This window comes from Falco naumanni, chromosome 1 (genome assembly GCF_017639655.2).
Source record: "Falco naumanni isolate bFalNau1 chromosome 1, bFalNau1.pat, whole genome shotgun sequence".
NCBI classification, from domain to species: domain Eukaryota; kingdom Metazoa; phylum Chordata; class Aves; order Falconiformes; family Falconidae; genus Falco; species Falco naumanni.
In genome coordinates, this window is record NC_054054.1 from 92601614 (window position 1) to 92622734 (window position 21121).

Consider the following 21121-nt stretch of genomic DNA (forward strand, 5'->3'; position numbering starts at 1 on the left):
CTCACCTTCAGCACAGTGCGAGCAGGAGGCTTACAGGTGCTCCCCGAGCTCTTCATTAGGAGCTTTGGCGCCTGAACCAAAGCAGTTTTACACGCTGAATTCAGAAGCGAACATAAGTCATAAACACTGGAGGAAATATTAAAGATCAATTTTAAAAGCTTCCTTCCCTGGCCTGGACCAGCCGCATCGAGCCCAGCCGCAGAGCTGCGCTGAGAGCGGGCAGCGCAGGGCACAGCACAGCCAGCAGCAGTCCGAGGGGACACATCCTGCCCCAGACGACAGCAGACAGCCCCTCTGCGCAGGGCTGGAGCCCTGCTGAGTGCAGATCCCCGTTCCAGCCGCAGGGAGACACCTGCCCGACCGGCTCAGCCCAGGGGAGGCTGCCAGGCAAGAAAGAACGCGACACATGCAGGCTGCAACAGGGGGGAAGGCTTTTATTGATATAAAAAGTGTATATAAATAATTCTGTCCTTTTCTTAGAGCAGGTGAGGAAGAAGTCCGTCTCCAGCACAACCTCCGCAGGGATCCCTGCGCCTCAGCCCCACTGCAGGTTGGGGGGGACTGGCCACCCTCCGGGTGGGGGGGCCTGCAGAGACGGGGGCAGATCCTGCACTGGTGGCCAGCCTGGCGGGTACTGGAAAGGAGCTGGTTTCTCAGGCAGAGCACTGCGGAGGCGGGGAGAGGGAAGGGGCAGAGGTGAGACAGGGCTGTCTCAGTTCGACAGCAAGGCCCTGCTGAGGGGCTGAGCTTCCCTGTGCCCCCTCCACTAGCCCCCCAGAAGAGGAGGGGTGCAGCAGAAGAGGGTTTTGGTTATCAACAAGCAGGTATATTTACCCCCCTCCCCCCCCAAATCCAACAGCAGGACTGCTGTGTAACCAACCCCCAGCCCATTCGGGCAGTCAGTGCTTGCTGCTGCAGCGCGTGCCACCGAAAACAAAGGTGGGAGCAGTAAGGTAAGGGGGTCTGCTGGGGGGGGGACGGGGAGAGCAGGCACAGCCCCCTGAAAGGGGCTGCAGTGCCAGCCCCAGGCACAGCTGCTGGCAGGAGAGGCCTCGTGCTGGGAGCAAGGCTGGCCCCTTCCCCTCCCACTCCAGCTGCTCTCAACTCTTCAAACAGATGAGTTTTGAGAAGAACAAACAAAATTAGCAGATGTTTCTTTCTGAGCAGCCTGAATCCCAAACCAGCTGTGCACTTCCCAAAGGACAAGGACCCCTCGGAAACGGAGAAACTGCCAAAACGATGGGGTGTTTTAACAGAAGCACCCTTCAGCAGAGGGAACAGGCTTCCTCCTCCAACTCACAGCCTGCCTCTCTCCCTCAGGTTTACTAGTTGAGGTCACTGCAAACACCACACCTGACTGAAGAAGTGGAAAAGCAAGAAGCATCGCTCCCTTGTCTCCAGCTGAAGAAAATGCTTGGCCAGGGCAGGTTTAAATTCATGGGAAATGTACCTTTTCCATTAATTCCTGAGTGCAGGAAACCCATTTGTTCTTTAGCACAGGCTTCCAGCTTCTCAGGCCTCTACCTCTGATCCTGATGAATCTTTTTAATTGTAATGCCAGAAGAAATCTAATCAAACTCCTTTACATAATGCTCTGGAGCAGCAGCACCCTCCTCTCCCTGCAGGGCCGACGACATGGCTGAAAGCCAGCTACAGAAGTTGAGTGCCGTGTTTTCTAGGCAACTAACACGGAGCAAAGTCATTTGGTCTAATGCTTAATCCCTTGGTGGGGATTCTTCAGAGCTGGGGATGAGACAAGACTGCTAGGGCACACACCAAGCCCCTCTCGGGCAGGAATATTTTTTGTTACATCCAGGCACCGTCACTCACACACAGGGGAGCCCCCGCAGCAGCAGTACGGTGGGGTGGGGAGCAGGACAAGACATGCTGCAAGGTGGAACAACACAGCTATCAACTAATGAGCTGTTCTGTGAGCAGCAGAACTAATCAATAGGGAAGATGCTGTCTGGGTACTCAATTCCCCAGGGTCTCATAAGATACAAGTGCTATCAAAATTATACCTACAGCTGGAGCATTCAGAATGGCTGTCCCATGTGGATTCTCTGGTGTCTAGCAAGGGTCAAGAATATTTCCAAAAGCATTAATGGGATCCCTCTCCTCTACCCACCTCTGCGTTCATGAAACCTGTAGTGCCTCAGTACCTTTGAGGGCTCAGACCCCCTTCTGATGGCAACCAGTAGTGGGCTCCACGGCGGTTACAGCAGAAGCACCCACTCGTGTGCACTGACACACTCAACTTCCTTTGGAAATCAGGTTAAAAATCAGTCACACCCTGAGAGAGCTCTACTGCTAAGAGAACTACACAAACTCCATCCAACTCCACCCCAGCTCTCCAGAAAGCCATGGCACAGTGGAACTTTGAAAATACACATTAGGTGGAGGCTTCCAAATAAAGATTGTCCCTTTGAGCCCAGCCAAGCTGGGAGAGCAGCTGCACAAACGATGGGTGGAAGGCAGTGTGGCAACTCTCCATCCATGGGGCTAATTCAGGTGACACAAATGGTGCTGAAGTTACTGCCTTTAAGAAAGTGCTACCCTTCTACCAAGGCTGCAGGGGGCCACTTCTTATCCAGTGTGGTGTTTTCTTTGCACTGTGGTGTACCTGGAGACTGCAACGCAGTAGCTCCAGCTGTGGCTGCTTGCCAGGTATCCTGCTAGAAAGCCCCTGGCAAGGCAGAGACAGAAACTCAACTACGCTCACAGGCTGAGGCTTAACACAGCAAGGGCTTCCCATCACACTCTGGGAGATCACACTTCCAAGACCTCTTACATCTCAGCTTGAATCCTTCCTACTCAGTGCTGCCAGAGAAGACAGGTGGAGCTGGGTCTCTAGCATCTCCTTTTAGAGATGACTGCCCTCAAGAGCACTTTCTCTACTGTTTTGTGCAGACTAATGGTCTTTATTGACATTACCAGCCAGGCAAGGGAGCCCCATGGCAGGTTATCATCCAAACCCACAAATTCCCCAAAGCACCGTTAGATCCTGCCAGAGATTTGTCACGTTTCAGGGACCTTGAGGACTGCAGGAGGGAGAGGGAGCTCCTTGTCCTTAAAAGCATTTTCAGGAGGAACATAAGACTCCCCGGGCACCAGGAGCACAGGGACAGGCCTTAAACAGACCCTCTTCCCTGGCAACGCAAAATAACTTCTCTGGCAGACCTCCGTCAAAACACACAGTTGCTTGGAAGGGCAATGCTGGGGCTGGAGAAGCACAAGAGAAGAGAAATTATAGGGACAGGTGTCAGCAAGGCCGGACAGAGGAAAAGAAGCTTTGAGTAGTTGGTGTTTAGTTCCTGTAGTAGATGGTTTCTGAGCCTGGAGGGACAGACAGGCTGGGTAGAAAGCAAACAACCCTAGAAATCTCAAGCCTTGTGCGTCTTTGGAGGCAGCGGGGATGAAGTAGTTACAAGGGTCTGGAAATTCCTCAGGGTATACTGATGGCTATTTTCTGTAAGAGACGATCCATCTGCAGATCAAAAAATTCACAGGCAGGACAATCAAAATGGGGCAAATGAAGTGTACGGTGTGGGGCAGGAAGGTTCCATCTGTCTGTGAGCACCACTGCAAGGCTCAGGGCAGGCAAGCTGATGGATGGAGTGAAAAAGAAAGCAACAAGCCCAGACAAGCACCAGAAGGAAGATCCTGCCCAGACCAAAGCAGAGAGGACAGGAGCAAACAGAAAAAGAACAAAGAGAGATTTGGCACCTGACCAAATGTCATCCAATTAAGCTTGCGGCACAGTCAGGTGAGCAAAGAAACAGCAGGCACCGGCAGGCACCCCAAACCGAATGAATGCCGTGAGGAGGAGCTAATTCCACCCTTTCACTGGCAGGGACCGGCAGGGATGTGTAGACATGGCAGGCAGAGGATGGAGAAGCCGTCAACAGAAGAGGCCGGGCTCCTGCCACTGAACTCCCGGCATTAATAACAGCGCCGCCTTCCCACAGGCATCAAGGCCTGTCTTGTCCCCCTGGGTACACAGGAAGCAACGTGCACACATCTCTGATGTGGGTGTGCAAGACCAGATCCATATGCCCGTCTGTAGCATGTGCTAAGAAGCAGGTGCACAGCGCTGGCAGGCCGAGTGTTAAATGATAGCTCAGGGACCTCTGATCACCTGTGCCTTCCATCCCACCCACAACTCTCTTGTGGGATCCCCCTCTGCATCATGCGGGCTCGAAGCAGCTGCCAGCCCTCACAGGGATGCTCCCCAGCCACCAGTACCTGTTACTCTGAGCCGCGCTCAGTCTCTTTGCTCTCTTCTCCAGCCAGTCCTCAATGGTGCCAGGCGGGACATCTGCTCCCTCCTGTCGTAGCTCCTTTGATCTCTGCTCCCCTAGTTGAGAGAGAGAGTGCCGTCAGACGCTCATACTGCAGTCCTTTCACTCCATTAAACCCACTGCTCATTACCCTGCAGAGTTTCTTATGGTGGAGAGTTTGCAATTTGCCTGTAGCAGCCCCTCCTCCTCCTCCACTCTCCACCTGCCATCTGATGCTTGGCCTCCTCACTGGTGACAGCTCCAGCCAGACGGAGCCAGGAACAAGAACTAAGCCAGTGAGCAGGGTGGCATTTTGGACACCTAACTGAGGGGAGTCTGACATCTCCCCCCGGGGCAGATCGTCCTCATGCTTGCCTGAAACAGCCTCTGCTGGCCCTGAGCTGTTTCCAAAGATGTGTCCCTCCACCTGGCAGGAGGGACATTGCCACCTCTGCCCACTTAGGTGGGAGTGACAGGGATGTCTGTCCGGATCAGTGCAGACTTGGCAGGCCATGAGAGTCTGAAAGGTTCAGAGTACGTGTACGACCAAGTGACGGGATTTCAGAAATGCTGTCAGGTCTAAGGCACATGCTGTCCGACGCATCCCCAGCCCCTGCAGAGACAGGGCAGGAGGCTGCAGCCCAGCGCTGCTCAGCCTAGGTGCAAAATCAGAGCAGAGCATGGTGGAGGAAGGGAGAGGAACAAGTTCCTGCATTTTCTTATACAAGTTAGGAATAAGCAAGGAAACCAGCAGGAAACCTCTGCTGCCTACCAAGAGACAGGGCAGCTTGAGGTCCTTGTAAGCTTTCAACCTCTCTGTCACTGTAAGGGTGGCTGTGTGGGGCAGATGCCCACAAGCACCCTGTCCTGTAGCACTGTCCTCTCCAGACAGAAGGGCACAGAGCCAACAGGGCAGCCCAGCACTCCCCAGTACCTCCCACTGGGCAGAAATCCACAGCTGCCCAGTTAGTAAAGCTCCCCAGTCCCCCCTCGGCACCAGAGACAAAGTAAGAAGGGATGCTAATGGAGAACAGGGTCTAGCACAAGTCCTTGATACGACACAGCCGTACTCCTGCCAGCACGTCAGGCAGAGTGGGCTGAGGAGATGCTCAGAGCTCTTAGATCTCCAGCCTAGTGGAAAGTTCCCACCTAACAGAAAAGGGAATGTGATACTTTTTTAAACAAACACCGATGTTAATAAAAAAAAAGCAGGCAGCTGTGTGTCATTTCCTTTTGTCCCGCCCGCCAAACCCTCCAGGGACAAGCGCTCTGGGGGATTAGAGATCAACCTGCCAATAGTCCCAGCCCGGCAGCAGCCACCTGCAGCCATGCCCACCAGGAGCCTGCTCCACACCTACATGCCATATGTCACACGTTTAAGGAAAATATTATACGTTTCCAGACAGGGTGTGATATTAATATTGCTTGGGCAGAGTGAAGGATCACTTCATCCTAGTGGTGGCAACCAATTATTCATCTGCCTGTTGAATATTAATAAGGATGGCAGAAATGTGCTACACAATGAGCAGCCGGAGATGGATAATTTGTCATCTAGCCTTTTCATCTGCTGCTGGGAGGGGTGACGATGTACTCCCTGCCACCACAAAGACAGCCTGCTGTGGTCCTGATGTCGAGGTGCTGCTCTGCAACCCGGCGATAAGGATATGCTTGGAGACAACGCTCCCACAGTTGTTCATTCCCAGGGAGCAAAGCCCAGCAGAGCTACTTGGGGTCAACACAATAGCCTGGCCAGGCCAGGGCACTGGGGAAGGAAGAAGCTCAGTCTGGTGAGCTGGGCACTGCTCAGATTCAGGATATCTGAATTCAGCTCCTAGGTTAGACTTCCCTGGCAAGCTTGACCACAGCCATGTTATTTCCCTTTGTTCCAGGTTTCTTGATCTGTTGAGTGCCTGGGCACATCCCATCAAGCAAGGGGACAAGCAGTGGTTGCGAGAGGCTTCAACGAGGCAGGGAAGAAAATCACAGAGAGAAACCTCTCTCGCCTCTACCTACCACTGAGATTTCCTTTTCATCCAACTCCAAGCCCCAACACAGAACAGACCAAAAACTGTCAAAGCCTCTCTGTTTAGAGCAGGGAGCCCCAAGGCCACTGCCCCAAAGTGTCACACCAGGAACTGATGGGAGCCCATGGACTTGAGCAGCCACAACTCACTGTCTCATCCAGAAAAGCTCACCAACTGCAGTGGAATGATTCCAGGCTCATGCTGGCCTAAATGAGGCCCCAGGTGTCCAGATCAGAAAGATATCCAGCTGGCTCCCCATTTACACAGCTCTGTGAGTTACAGCTCCAAAGCACTCCAGCCCTCAGGCTGAGAAATAAGGCAGCAGGTACAGGCAACCGTCTGGCTCTGCCCACCTTGATGCGTGCCCATCAAAAAGGCAAATCTTTTGCTGCATCTTCTTCTGAAGCACACACATCCCATCCAGGGACCACCAAAACCACCATGAGGTTGGAAATACCCCTGAATGTCAACAGGTACTTCAAGGTGTAACTCTGAAACACAGTAACCAGCCCTTACTCCTCATAGATGGTCACGCAGCCAGCCAGATTGCAGCAGCAAGACAGGTGTGAAGGTGCTTCCCCTCCTCCTTCTCACTGGGATGTTTGTTTCATAGTCTAATTACAGCCAATTAAAAGGGTGTCTCTAGTCATGAAGTGCCTCTCTAATGATGCCAAAGCTTGAGTCCAGATTTATCTTTGCTCCCCATGCAACTTTTAGCATGAGTTTTCTTCCTCAACAAGGCACCACGGTATGCAAGATGCAACCATGAGTACTGAGCAGGTCACCCAGTGAAGAGATTTACATGTAATCCTTCAGCTGCCTCCCTGGGCCAGAAGATGTGGCAGCCCGAACCTCTCCAGAGCACATGAACAGCAGCAGACTGTGGGCGAGAGATGAGGTTGACGAGGCCCTGCAATATCAGCAGCTTAAGAAGTTACCACCCTGCAGCCAAGGAGCGGCAGCCGACTGCGAGAGCGCTCCTTCTCCTGCTCATTGCTAAGTTAAACCGGTTCGCTACAGTCACCCCCAGCAGAGTCACTCATATTCTTTCAATCACACAGATATACTGCAAACACTCACCCAACTGTGCCCTTACTCTCCCCTTGCAGATCCAGCTAGCTGGAGCTCACCAAAGAGGCTGGCTTGTGTCAATATTACCAGCAGAAGTGACGCAGATTAGCGGGGAGCCAATAACTTTAAGCAAGAAGATGGCAATTTGACAGTGACTTTTCCTGACACGACTGTACTTAAAATGACAGCCTGGAAGTGTCTTGCTGATGAATGATGCAGCAGATGCAGAAGGCTAATGCTTTGATGCAGGAACAGCTGGGAATATGCCTCCCTCCCTGCTGAAGGTGTAAACTGTTGCTTGTTGGTGAGTATATTCCACAGGGTGCAGAAATGCTGAAGCCAAACTAGGACACGCTCTAAGCTGTTACAGAACAGTGAATCGTCCAGAAATTGTCCTGCTTAACCCACAAGACTAACACAAACAACAAGGTGAATTCCCGGCATTAAAAAGGCCAAATGTTAAGAATAATGTAACGTTTCCTTTGGCTGTAATAACACCACATCATTAGCAAGGAGAGCTCACTGAAACAGAACTACCAACACCAAACACTTAATACGGATTCAGGGACAGGTTCAATATTTACATGATAAAGAAAGTACCATCATGGTTTAGCAGTGTTAAAGTCACAAACTTTAGAGGTCTGTGTGATTCTCAGCCTGCTCACACGGGATTTCCATGGAGCAACACCACAAGAGAGGTGAGCAGGATTTAGCTCTACAACGTTAGAAGGCATTCACGTTAGAGCAGCACAGCCAAGGACGAGGCACCCTGCCGTCACCTGGCCATAGCTCCTTGAAGTCTAATTGTTTAATTAAATGTTTGACTTGGTAATATGAATGTAAGGTTTCCAAGTAATCTCCCAGGAATCAGCTCTCTCACTAGCCAATTCTCCACTTACACCTGGCCCATTTGACAGAAGTCAATATTCAATAACAAGTGTAATTGGCAAAGAAACCTGCCCAAGCGCAGAGGAGCTTGCCAGCCTTCCCCTGCAGCTCCGCTCTGCTCCAAAGAGCTTTCACTTCCCCTGCAATAAAACAGCTTTTAATGACTGGAAATGCTACAGGTTCCCGCAAATAGGCTGCCATCCTATGCCACCTCTCGGGAGCCCAGCACTTAAACCCTGCAGCAGAGAAGGGTTGGGGAGAGGTTCTGGGCTAGCAGCGGGGAAGAAAAGCACGACTGCCAGCCTGGCACTGCTGCTCCAAGAAGGGCTGGCTGGAGTGCTCCGTCTCCCGTGCAGCCTGACGAGATGGATTTTATTGACTGCCAGCGTTGTTCAGCGATTGATTCACAGAGTCGCCTCGGGAACTCGCAGACTGACTCAGCAACAGCGAGGACTGGAATAGCTCTGTAGTGCATGCCTTCCTCCTGCTCCCCCAGGTTCACCAGAGCCCTGCCTCCCCAAACGCGATCCCTCAGAAGGCCAGAAGAGAGTCTCTATCCCACAAACACCCCAAATCTCACGCGTATGCTTGCATGTACACACACACACACACACTTCCAACACTTAAGCCTGTTTTTGCCAGACTACTGGCAAAACAACAGTTGGCTTTGGTTAGCAGTGTGGGCACAAGATCTGCTCAGAAGTTGGGCTGCGTTAGGAAGAGCACTGCCAGCAGGTCAAGGAGGTGATCATTCCTCTCTGCTCCACACTGGTGAGCCCATGTCTGTGTGCTGTGGCCAGTCCTGGGCTCTCCAGTACCACAGGGACATACTGGAGGGAGTCCTGCAAAGGCAGGAGACAATGGGCACAAACCAAAATACAGGACTTCAAAAATTAAAAAAATTTACATTTTTATTGCAAACGTGGTCAAACACTGGAACAGGTTGCCCACAGAGGTTGTACAGCCTCCAGCCTTGGAGATATTCAAAACACAACCAGACGTGGCCCTGAGCAGCTTGCTCTAGTTTACCCTGCTTGGAGCAAGACAGGGTTGGGACTAGACGATTTCCAGTGCAGACCTCAACCATTCCATAAGTTCTCACCAACACCTCACTCACATTTTCTCTAACCACCAAAGTAACGGATCCTATAGAGAAAACAGAGCTGCTACCCCTTTTAGGGCAAGGAGGTGGTACTCACAGAATGAAAAAGTTCAATAGTGCTCTGGAGACTCACAGCAGTGGAGCAGCTGCCATTCATCCTCTGCCAAAACTTCAGTCCCACCCAAAGCCACATGAGCAAAGGCCATTTCTGGATCCAAGACCCCATGTCCTCTCCCTAGGACAACCCAACTGACAGAAAAAACTGGCTCTTCCCAAGAGTGGAAGCAACAGCTCCCCGGTAATGAAAGGCAGGGGGAAATCAAATCCATAAATTTAAGGGGAAGTGATGTACCAGTGCCCTCTGCTGCTGACAGTTTTTTATTCCCTGACTGTACAAAACCCCAAGGGCTCAGAAAGCCCACTCTCTGCTGCGAAGTAGTAACAGCATTGCTCAACTCTAGGTTTGTGTCTGTGCCAGCAGATCAAGAGCAGGAAGCATATGAAAAACTGCAGCACTTACAGCCATGCTACAAGCTCACATAGCACTGAGAGGCAGGCGGGAGGGATCCATGCTCGGCTTGATGCATACAGGCAACATGGGATCACAGGCTCTCGCTGTACAACCCCTCACATGCCCCTTTGCAGCCCAAACTCCCTGCAGCAACTCCCACTCCTCAGAGACCCCAGGACATTTTCTTGTTTGAGGACTCACCTTGAACCTGGGCACTCAGCTTCTCCAGGTCCTGCTCTGTCATGTGGGAAAATCTGCAGTTGGACCCAAAATCACACTGTCCTGGAACAAAAGCCATGGAGCTCCATGAGAGCTGCACACAAGGTTCTCCCTTGTAAATGCGTATGCAAACCCAAGATCCATCACACCTGTGTGCCAGGCACAGAGGCCCAAGCCCTTCACTCCCTCCAAGACAAACACACATGCCAGGGCTCTCCAGAACAGGCTTGGGCTGCTGGAGCTCAGGCAGTTTTTCCTACCTCAGAAGTCCTCACCTGTTTGCAGAAACTTCCGACAAGGTTTCTTGGTTTGCTCCTCTTGCAGGATAGCAGCAGCATCTAGGGCAGACAAAGGACAAAACAGGGTAAAGATGTCTTGCACAGCAGTAGCCTGTGGATAACTGGCTAGCTGAAAAGGGTCACATAGACATAGTCCAGCTGGCTGGACAAAAATGCACATCGCTCTCAGCTTATCTGAAGTAAAGCAAAAATACACTGTCTTTGGCTGTTCTTGTTACACAGTAACAGGAAGATTGCGGTGGGAAAAGAATGTTACAGGTGGGAACAGATAACTACAGAAGAGAAACTAGGGGCGGGCTTGATATTTAGGCAACTAACCAATAATGAGCTTAACTTTTGTAATATGTATGAGCTAATTATAACAAGGCATAAAAGGTGACTGTAAGGTACAATAAATGAAGTCTGCTGATCACTCATATTGAGTGACTGTGTCTTCCCTCCGTCGCGACAGTACTCCATCGTATCATGGTCCCAAACAGCTCTGTGGTCTAGTGGGAAGCCACTTTACAGGACAACCAGAACTTAAGCCACAGACAAACTGCCAATTAACAGTCCCTCTTTGCACCCCTGGCTTCAGCTTTTCACTGGCTTGCAAATATCACCTTTGCTCTCTGCTTCATGCCTTCTCCCCATGCCAGTAGAAGAAGCATGACAGAAAAGCAAGGACTGCAGCACTTCTGTGTAGCAGAGAAAGATCAGACGGACTCACAGAGCTCTCAGAAAAGCTCTGTGGGAGGCCTCACAGAACCCAGTGCAGAGTCTCCAGTGGACACCACTGAAATGGTCCTTCATCTCCCAGAGATGTCCTGGGGAAAATGAGCCTCAAAGATACAGCAGCTCCCACTGACTGTGGAAGAACTTCCACTGGCTGATGTCAGGCCACAGAGTCTAGAGACAAGAGGAGATGAACCCCCTAATCAGGGATAAGATGAGGAATGTTATCAATCAGAGTTAAATCAAGGCTTGCAGCCTGGTGAGAAGTCAAGTACTAGGTAATCTGCCTCACCATCATGGACCCAGCTAGACCTGAGCTGGGGCTGTTGGTCCTCCACACTTGGCCATTACAGAGAACCCTCTCAACTTCCACATTTGGTTAAGCAGACAGCAGAGTCACCCAGAGCTCCGCAGGATATCCCTCACCTAGCTAGCCAGGAGACAAACACAGCCTGCAACTCCTGGTTTGCAGAAGGACTTCTCACCTTCAGGAGCTGTAACTCACTTTGTTCTCTCATGTCTCCTGTCTCAAGAGTTGCTCATGATGCCAAGAGAGCTTTACCTGCAACTCCTGTTCGCAGCAACAACTTCCCTATCTCTTCCTTCTCATTTCATCTCCCAGCTGACATCTACAGCTGATGGGGAACCGTCCCACATCCAGACTCATAAGGGTTTTGCCTCTGAGACTGCCTGACAGTGACAGTATCAAGTCTGTAATTCAGTGGCACAGACAATCTGAATATAAATCATCAGTGCTGATTTATTTTATCTATTTCCCCATCCCTTATCAATCACCTCCCCAGTCCCAGAAAGGGAGAGGCAGACAGTTGGCAGTACCCACCTCGGAATAAGTCGTACCAGACTCTCTTAGCCCTGAGATGCTGCACTCCATTGAGGTGTTTCTTCCTGTTGTGAAGGTTGTCCTGAAAGGACCTGTCACAGTAGTCACAGAAGTATCTTTTCCCCATCTCTCTTCCAGCAGAGCAGCATCAGCATGGCCTGGGAACCATCAGACAGATCCTTGGCGTCCAGCCATGCCTGCCCTGGGGATGTAGAATCCAAGATTTATAGCGCCTGCTTCCAAAGGAGAAGAACACAAATCATTTAGGGCTCACAGACCAAGAGAGGTGACACCCAATAGTATACATTCTTGTCCATCAGAGACGGGTAAGGCAGCATCTGCTGCACATACAGGGCAGAACAGGCTTGAATCCACATTTCTTAACCTCTATTACTCAAAGCAACAACAGCTCTGCTGAAAGAATTCTCCTTTCCTGGGTGTGCTGAAGTTTAGACCACACAAAACTGAGACCTTAGAGAGCCAACAACACCTAGCCACGACCTGGACCACGAAACGTGCCGTACAAACCATCCAAAGTGCAAAGAGGAGGAACTAGATGTCCATGCCACAGTCTCCACCTGGGGCCCCAGGACTTTAACCCCAGACAACCTCCACAGAAGCTGCTATGCATGAGGAAGGAAATTACCCTGTGACGATCTCTACAAGGTAAGGAAGAAACTCTGCAACTCCTTAAAGATGGAATAAAAAGCTGATCTCACCTGCACTGTAAGTGGGAAGCAGCATTACAAACACTAAAAGACACAGCATTTCATTCAGTTCACTAGCCACCTATTTACTCCTGTACATCAAGGACTGCTCTCCTCATCCTCCCCAGCCTATGTCTCCTTCACTGAGTACAGCACTTGCAATAACTAAGATCACAACAGCCTTACAGCCAGGAAGAAAGAACTCCCAACTCCATGGCCACTGAAAACAACGTGGAGGTGCCCAGTCCTTTTCCTCCCACAGTGGAGGGGGGATTATCACATGTGTATTTGTAGTCCGGAGGCTCTGCTGTGGAGTCTCAAGAAGTAACAGGCCAGAATTTGGGTGCTCTCATCTGTTCTGGGCCTGGAGCAGCCCAGACTCTGGTAGAGGAGATGGGCTTTGTGATTAAGTGCAGCCCTGGTGCCACTGGCTGACCTTGCTGGAGGTGCAACAGATATCCTGGAGGAACTGTAAGTCCTCTCCCAAGTGATATAAAGGTTCCTGATAAATGCTAAAGATGGATGGACTGAGAGATAAACTCCAAAAGCAATTCTCCAGTTTTTGACACCTTGACAGCCAAATGCATTTAAAAAATGGCATGGAGACCGCTGCAAGAAATAAAGATTTTATAAATAAAACAGTGTCAGAATCAATCACAGACTCCCCAACGATTCCTCAGAATCAGCAGGAAGAGCAGCAGCAACAGGCAATCCCTCAGAGCTGAGCATGCTGAGCTAAGGCAGTTCTGCCAAGCCCTCCTGCCAGCCATCCATCCACCCCGGCATCTCATGAGCAGCTGTGCTGAACTTCCTTCCTGCCCCCACTCCCAAGAACTGCCGCTTCAAAACCAAGTCCCTGGAAACCTCTCAGGCCTCACACCACAAGTTAAAATGTAGTCTCCTCCATCTGCATCCAGCTGCATTCAATGAAAAGACCTGATTTTTTTGAATCAGCTTGCAAACCTTCGCACTGAAGGCAAAATGTTCCAACACTCCAACTGAACTTGCAATTTCTTTGTTTTCAGGTTCTTTCCTTGTTCTCCTGATCAAATATCTTGTTGGGAGGTGATGCTGATCAGCCAGCCAGCCACCTCTCCCTGATGCAAACTGCTTCACCTGCAAATGCAGTCAGATCTGGCTCCTGCCTGGAAGGTGTAACTGGGCTCTGTAGGGCTCGAGGTCTGAAATTGTCCTATTTCCGCCCAAGAAACCTAAACCCAAGTGCTGCTTAATGAACATTAAGCCACAGTTTTCCTGCAACCTTTACTAGATCATCCCAGAGTTCTGCAGCCAGCCTGGCAGCCAGCTTTGCTGCACTGGGGTGGGGCTGCTGGAATCCAGAGGGACTCTGCCCTCAGTGTCTGGGCTGCTGGCAGGCGCTGCTGTGGCTTTTAAGTATTGAAAAATCCCCATTCTGCATCTTATGCCATAGTCTCCCAAAGTTTCTGGTAACATAAAAGCTTCCTGTTTCAGCTGCTGGCTCCTGCACTCCATCTCTGCAGAAGCAGCTGCTGTGAATGAGGAAAACAAATGAGATTCTGCAGTGGTCCCACACAAGTTTCCACAGATCTCAATGGGAATTCTGCCTGCAGAAGCCCAGCAGCAGCCAGCCTTTGAAATCATATTTCAAACTTTTCCTTTCATCACCCCGACAGCAATAATTACAGAAGCTCGTTCCCCCTTCTTCCCCAACAAGGAGGGCAGAAAGCTGCTACAGATTTCAGGCAGCCAGATCCCACACCCCAGAGGTGCCGGTTCCCAAATTCTTCCAGTAACTCCCATTACAGGGGATGAACAAAATAAAAAAAAAAAGCAATTAGAGGAGCATCAGATTCTCCCAGAGATCGCCCCCTCCATAGATTACACTGAACACTTATTTCTATGTTTTTATGAATTCAATTGCATGGATTATCTTGGCTGGATTCTGACAACTCTCTGCAGTATCAGCAATCCACAGTGTTTTGCTTTGCGCTGAACTAGTATGTAGGAATAAAAGCTGCTTCTGAGCAGCACTGGCTAACCTATTTCCATTTTCCCAAACGGCTCAAACAGTAAACAAAGAGCATTATTCAGTTGAAAACAGAGATGTTTTCTAATTAAATCCATTTTGCTCATTATGAAATAAAAGTAAATGTAGCTGCTTTATAAAGAACTGCTTCAGCCTGGCCATTTCCTCTTAACATTTCTAGACCCTAATTTGCAATTGAATTCAGGTGAATAGACCCCTGGACCCACAGACAGCTATAAACAATTTCAGACAGGCTTCATACTAGCTTAGAAGTCTTTCTGCATAAATCCAAATACAAAAAACCTGAGGCTTTGTCTTGTATCTCAAACGCTTAAAAGTATTAACAAAAAAATCCTCCGCTGTAAGCCTCTCAGAGGAATGTTTTATAAGAAACAGCATGTTTGAAGACACCTAGCAGGTGTTTCATTCATCTGGCTGAGCTGCATGGTAAAACTCCAGGCAAGATCTCACGTGCACCATCCTACATTTTCCCCTCTCAAATTGCTGCCAAAACAGTCCACATTGTACTAGCTACAGATTTTCTTTAGGACTCTCCAGGGGTTCTTTCATTGATTTCTCCAAGATGTGGACATAGGGAAGAAGGTGACCCAGAAATTGGCATACAGCAGATGCGTTTTCGTCAGGGTGTAACTGCTTTTCTCCACGCTGAACCCTGAGAATTGCTGCTGGGCCTTGATCTCAATTTCCTGCTTTCTTATAGCCCAGGCTCGGGGCCATTTCAGCCACTTTGGATATCCAGACAGATGTGAAGTTAATTAAATCCAAGTGTCAAGCTTATGATTTCTCAGCTGCCAATTTAAATGTGCTCATATCTCTACGGGAACACGCGAAACACCGGCAGTCTGCCAGCACCTTCACAATGACAGAGGGACAGATTCTGATTACCATTACACCCCGTGTAAATCCAGAGCTCAGTGCAGGATAAACAGTGACCTGTCCATTATGCAAACCCATCCTAGTGGTAGCAGTTTATAGGTTATTGGGGAGCTTTGTCTTGGAGACAATCCCTAGCAGTTAACTTTGAAAAATAATAACTGAGCTTTTCAAAGGGCTGGCCTAAGGAATAACTCTATACACAGGGCACAGGAGTATGTCCGGCACCTTCCAGCCTCTGCATGGGCTTCCAGCACAAGCAGAGGCTTTGCCCTACCACAGAAATCATATGAATCTCCACAGTAGCTGCACGCAGGGACCCCAAACACAAGTAATGATAAATGACTGCACAGCCAGACTATGTACTGTTTCTGAGCGGCTGAGACAAATGAAATGACAGGGCAAGTGTCACTTGAGGATCCGTTCTGAAACTGAACGTAGACCTTTGTTTAACAACAGTTCTTCAGAGGGATGATTTCAATTTTAAGATTTCCCTGCCTGCCTTGTCTGTCCTTTTCTATACCCAAATTCACCTCTCTTTCCCATCGGTGCTGGAGCCACCCTGGGGCCCCTTTGCCCTTACTGAGGTTAAACAGAAAGAAAACCACGAAAAGAGGGTGGCAAATGGGAACGTTTCCACTTCAGTGATGCCACCCAGGGCCACACCACGCTCTTCCCAAGGCCTCTGGAGCAGCTATCTGAGATTCCTCCATTTTTTATGAGCCACAATATCCACCCTCAGTTCAGACTTCGCAGCTGCTGCTCCTCACTGCCCTCGCAGCGGCCCGGACAACAAGAAAACACCCAAACTACCCCCGGCAGATGCGGACACGAACACAAAACCTTTTTCTCCGTTTCACCCTTCGCAGGTCACCCTGGCAGGGGTTGTCTCCTGCCCCAGACTCCACAGCCAGCACCAGGCCCACCCCGCAGCGGGGGAGCTCACCCAAGACCCTTCACTTCGCTGTAGCAGAGGTGAGGCCTGCAGCCCACCGGTCTGCGCAAACCGGGCCGCGGCACCCCAGAAAAGGGACAGTAAAGCCTCGGGATGCGCCGCGGGGCCCACTGAAGGGAAGGCCGGGGTGCCGGGAAGGGAAAGGGCGCCAGGAGGAGGCGGTGCCTTATCCCACGGGCCGAGCGAGGCCCTCAACCCGCCCCCCGCCGCCCCAGCCCCCTCCCTCCCCGCACTCACCTCCCGCCGGGCCGGAGCGCGCGGTGCCTGCCGGGAGCGTCCCCTCCCCTCCCAGCGGGCTGCGCGCCGCGCACGCGCAGGGCGGCGGGAAGATGGTGCTGCTGCGGCAGGCGTACAGCGTGCTCTTCCGCCGCACCTCCACCTTCGCCCTCACCATCGTGCTGGGCGCCGTCCTCTTCGAGCGCGCCTTCGACCAGGGCGCCGACGCCATCTTCGAGCACCTCAACGAGGGGGTAAGGGAGGGCGGCGGCGCGCCGCGAGGCCTCCCGGGCCTAGGCCCGGCCCTGAAGGTCAAGCCGGCCCCGCTTGGGCCCAGCCCCGAGGCCCGCTCCCGGCGGCCCCGGCCACCTGCCGCCGCCGTTCCCCCGAGGGCCGGGGCCGCAGCCCGGCGCTGCCGTGCGGCGGCTGCCCCATCTGGGGGGCTTCGCTGGTGTCGCAGCGGCTGGCGGGCAGGGCTTCGCGGTGTTCTTGGGCTTCTGCGGCTGCGGGGCCGCAGGGCAACGGGTGTCACAGCCGGTGGGTGCAGGAGGTTCAGGTAGGGGGTGCTGGCTCGCACCGTAGGCCCCAACCCTGCCTCTGTCTCGGTCTGCCCTTGGCAGGGGGAGCGGGTAACAACCCGTGAACCATGCAGCACGGTGGGGTCTGCTGTCCCGGGCGTGAACGTTAAGATCAGATGGGTCAAGTCGGCCTTGTATTTCAAAGTAGAGCTGTGATATAGAGTTGTGATACCTGCCTGGATACTGAGTCACATGGACAGGACATAAACCGGTTTCCTGGACAGGATGAGGCAGTACAACGCGTACCCTAAGAAAAGGCAGAAGGTGCTGTTATTTCCATCTTGCACCAAGTACAATAAAACGACAAACATAGTGTGTTGTACGTCCCCATCTGCAGCGCAGCAGTGCTCTTCCCTATCCTGCAGTGCTGATGTGCCTTGGGGCTCTTGGAGCACCCAGGGCACAGTTTCCCTGGATAGCCAGGCCACCTTAATGGCTCCGAGGCAGAAGAGAGCTTCCCTGTGCCTTCCTTGACAGTGCGATATCTGCTCTTTGGCCTTCTGAACCAGGTCATGAAGCTGTAAACTGATATCACACAAAGTGACATCTTCACTGCTCTGAAGTAACTCACAAGGGGTTGGGTGAGCTGAGAAAACACAGTAAAGAGCAAGACCAGGGTCCCTTTCTTCTGCTTTTTAGCGACAGTCATTTGTTAAAACCTGACATAAAATCACATCTGAACCTCAGCTTTGCACTCGGCTCCTTTTTCTTAATTGTAGCATTAATTTTCTGCATGCTAATGTTGTCTCAAGCAGTATTGGGAAATGGCATTATAAAGGAAGCTAACTGTTTTTGAAAATCTAAAGCATTGTCTGCAACAAAAAGCAAAGCACAGTATATGTGTTGCTTTTGCGCAGCACTTCCCACAGTCCTGATTGTGCCAGCAAATTTCAGTGCCTGAAACAAGATTCTGTGCATTTTGTATCTCTGGGAGCAGAAGTGCCCTTTCCAGCCTGTGTGGGAAGCTGAGGCAATGTGACTGGAATATTCTGATAATCTCTGGCTCACGGAGTAGGAGAACAGGGGAGGTGGGATGTCTGCAGCTTCCTCCTAGTCTAGTCAAAAAGCTGCGGAGCCCCCTGCATGCCTTCCCTGTCCCACAGACCCAGGTACAGGACTCCATCTGCTGCCTCCTCCACAGGCAGGACAAGTGTGGGGAGCTGAGGCACAGCAGTATCAGTGGGTGCTGTTCTTGCTAAGCTCCGAAAGAAGAGTGGGAAGGTGGAGGGGACAGACAAAGCAGGAGGAGGACAAACTGTTCCACAGCAGAAAGCAGCTTCATGCCCCCAGAGCAGGCTTGTGGCTTCTCAGCTGCCATCTTGCTGCTCCTCCCAAAACCTTTGTGTGGGACTCTTGCTGTTGTGGAGCAGGGAGTGCCACTGCATAGCGGGGAGGCACAGGATGACAGTACCCACGCTGTCCTGTGCCCTGCTGGTACTTGTGGATGTATTTTTGTCTAAACTCTTCTTTCCCCATCTTGCTATTGCATGTCATGGATTTAGGTTTCATAACTTAAATTTTAAAGCAAAACTTTATCCTAGGACTATGGAAAAGCTGGCTAAGATTACTATTCAGGTTTGGGGTTTTTTGTTTGTTTTGCGTACAGAAACTGTGGAAACACATCAAGCACAAGTATGAGGAAAAGTGATTGAAATGCTCAGCAGCAGGATCCAGCCTGGGGTGGCAAAGGATGCTGCAGAGAAGGATTTGGCCTCCTGAAAGTGGTTGTAACAAAACAGAAATGGAATCCTGACTGAACAACTCCGAGCCAGATTATATCAGCCACCTACTGATATGATGTAAACTGAGATGGACTCAAGGAGTTCTGCTGCTGTAATCAAACTTACTGTGTTAAAATAAAAAATTCTTGGTCCATGTCTTATGTCTGTGTGTTCACCTGACTCATCCTTTGGCCTGCTTGTCACTTCTCCTTATCTGGTAGATGGAGAGTGCTTAAATATGGCCCTACACCTTAGTTTCAGGACACTAAGAAATCACAATGTCCAAAAACTTTGAAAGACCTGAAAGCATTTATACAGCTGTGGTCTACTGACACTACCCTTGGCTTCTGCCTGGTGAGAACTTTGAGAGGGGTAAGGAGCTGTCTGCTTTCTTCTGGTCTTGGTCACAGAAAAGTGACTTAAAATCATTTACATGCTCTTTAAGTCATTTACACCTTTGATGCAAGACCAGGTTGGTTCCTAACCTGTCATCCTTCCCCCATGCTGCTGCCTTGCTGCTGGCTCTCTGAGCCCCTGAACTACTACAGGTGAGTGCTGGTGTGCGCCCATCAGTCTGCTGGGCTGAAAATAGGGATGGTGTGTAACTCGCCTTGTCCAAAACCTACTGAAATGGGATGTAGACCTCTTTCCTAGCTAGTTCTGTGCTTTTCAGCTCTTCCAGTAGCTTGAGGGGCAGAATTGTCTTGTCAGGCTTGTGTAGTATCCTACAAGCCTGCCTGGGTCCTGTCTGATCAAAGGGGAGCTGCTCAGAAGGGAGGGGAATCACTTCACTGTGCAAAGAGCGTTTGCTCCTCCAGGCTGGGTGCAGCTTCAGCCTCTACTCCAGCAGCCGTCACAGGGGAAGGAGTAATTCTGTTCTCAGCAACTGAAGAGACTACCCCTGTTCTCCGTGGCCATTTCAAACCCATCTTTCTTCACAGGGAAGGGCTATTCAGGCACTACTTGGGGTAATGATTCAGTTAATTACTCTGGGGTCTCAGGTGGCTGTAGGAAGATCAAGCTGTGTGACTCCCGCCCTTCCCACTATAGCAGCCCAGTAACCACATCTCTCCTGCCTCACTAAAAATTCATCCTTATTAGTGAAAATAAACAATGGATGAGGCAGGGGCAAGTTAAAGCCAGCGCTAATGAGAGGAAGCTTTGTTGGCTTTGCAAATGGGTGTCAGGAGTAAAACATTTAAGAACACAAAGAACACTTGAAAAACATTGTGCTTGTGTTTTCTGAGCAAAAAACCTACGGCTTTCACAGTCCCAGCTGTGCTCTTACAGAGATGCTCAAAAGGAAGTGCTTTAGCTTTCTTGGGATAATCTCATACAGTGTTAAGACTGCCTGCTTTACTACCAGCTCTGTCTGCAGTGCTGATCGCTTCACGCTGTGCTGAGCAGGTGATACAGATTTGCAGCTTCTTAGAAGCAAGAACTGAAGATGAATACAGTATTGGGAAGAGGGAGATGGCATTGTAGCAGACTGGCAGAGAGTAAATGAAGCTATTAGGCCAGAGAACAGTAGCTATAGAAGAGTAGAGTGTGACTTACCCTAGCAAGTGATTTCCCTTGACAGTGGATTTGAGGAAGTTGGTAAATATAATCCCCTTTTTCCTGTGCCTTGTCATTAGGGTGTTTGGGCAGTACTGATATGCAAAGAAAAATCTTGTCCTCAGAACACTCAGGACTTCATCCAATTTGCATAACACTGACAGCCATTTCTACACCTTCTGAAAACAGCCCCAGCACAATAGTGTTTGGCAGCAGCACTAATCATATAGCCCCGTAGTCCCCGCCCTCTGCGTAAAACTAGGCAGCACCGTACGTGCCTACAGAGCTTATTATCAAAGTGCTCCTTCTGCAGCGTTCAGAAGTGGGAAGGCAGCACTAGGCTTACCCTGAAACAGTAGTTCTAACGCTACATAACCCACGGCTAGTTTTCGCAGCATGCAGATGACAACCACGGGCACCTCTGCAGTACTAGAAAAACCGGAGTGTGGGGAGGGGGGGATGGCACTCTGAGCAGATTAACCAAGCAAAGCCTAATTGTTTACCTGAGAGTTCATCTGCATGATGGGGACATCACT

At 50.7% G+C, this 21121-nt stretch overlaps 2 protein-coding genes across 5 annotated transcripts; one reads left to right on the forward strand and one right to left on the reverse strand.

The window, feature by feature from the left end:
- Nucleotides 1-419: 419 nt before the first annotated feature.
- On the reverse strand, nt 420-16842 carry ZMAT5 (zinc finger matrin-type 5). 4 transcript variants are annotated; one of them, XM_040606758.1, is made up of 6 exons: nt 16751-16842; nt 11950-12182; nt 10371-10433; nt 10078-10158; nt 4246-4357; nt 420-665 (listed from the first exon to the last, which is right to left on the reverse strand). In XM_040606758.1, the coding sequence occupies exons 2-6, from the start codon at nt 12074-12076 to the stop codon at nt 536-538; spliced, it is 513 nt and encodes a 170-aa protein (XP_040462692.1). In that variant the 5' UTR covers nt 12077-12182; nt 16751-16842; the 3' UTR covers nt 420-535. The 4 variants fall into 4 exon arrangements, with proteins under 4 accessions (XP_040462692.1, XP_040462694.1, XP_040462683.1 ...); XM_040606760.1 differs by having other exon boundaries at nt 11950-12185; nt 16751-16774; XM_040606749.1 differs by lacking the exon at nt 16751-16842 and adding an exon at nt 16505-16698.
- LOC121093862 (cytochrome b-c1 complex subunit 9) lies at nt 16797-19189 on the forward strand. The gene is made up of 2 exons (XM_040606780.1): nt 16797-16983; nt 18914-19189. Exons 1-2 carry the CDS (start codon nt 16843-16845, stop codon nt 18953-18955), a joined length of 183 nt encoding a protein of 60 aa, XP_040462714.1. The 5' UTR covers nt 16797-16842; the 3' UTR covers nt 18956-19189.
- Nucleotides 19190-21121: the final 1932 nt, after the last annotated feature.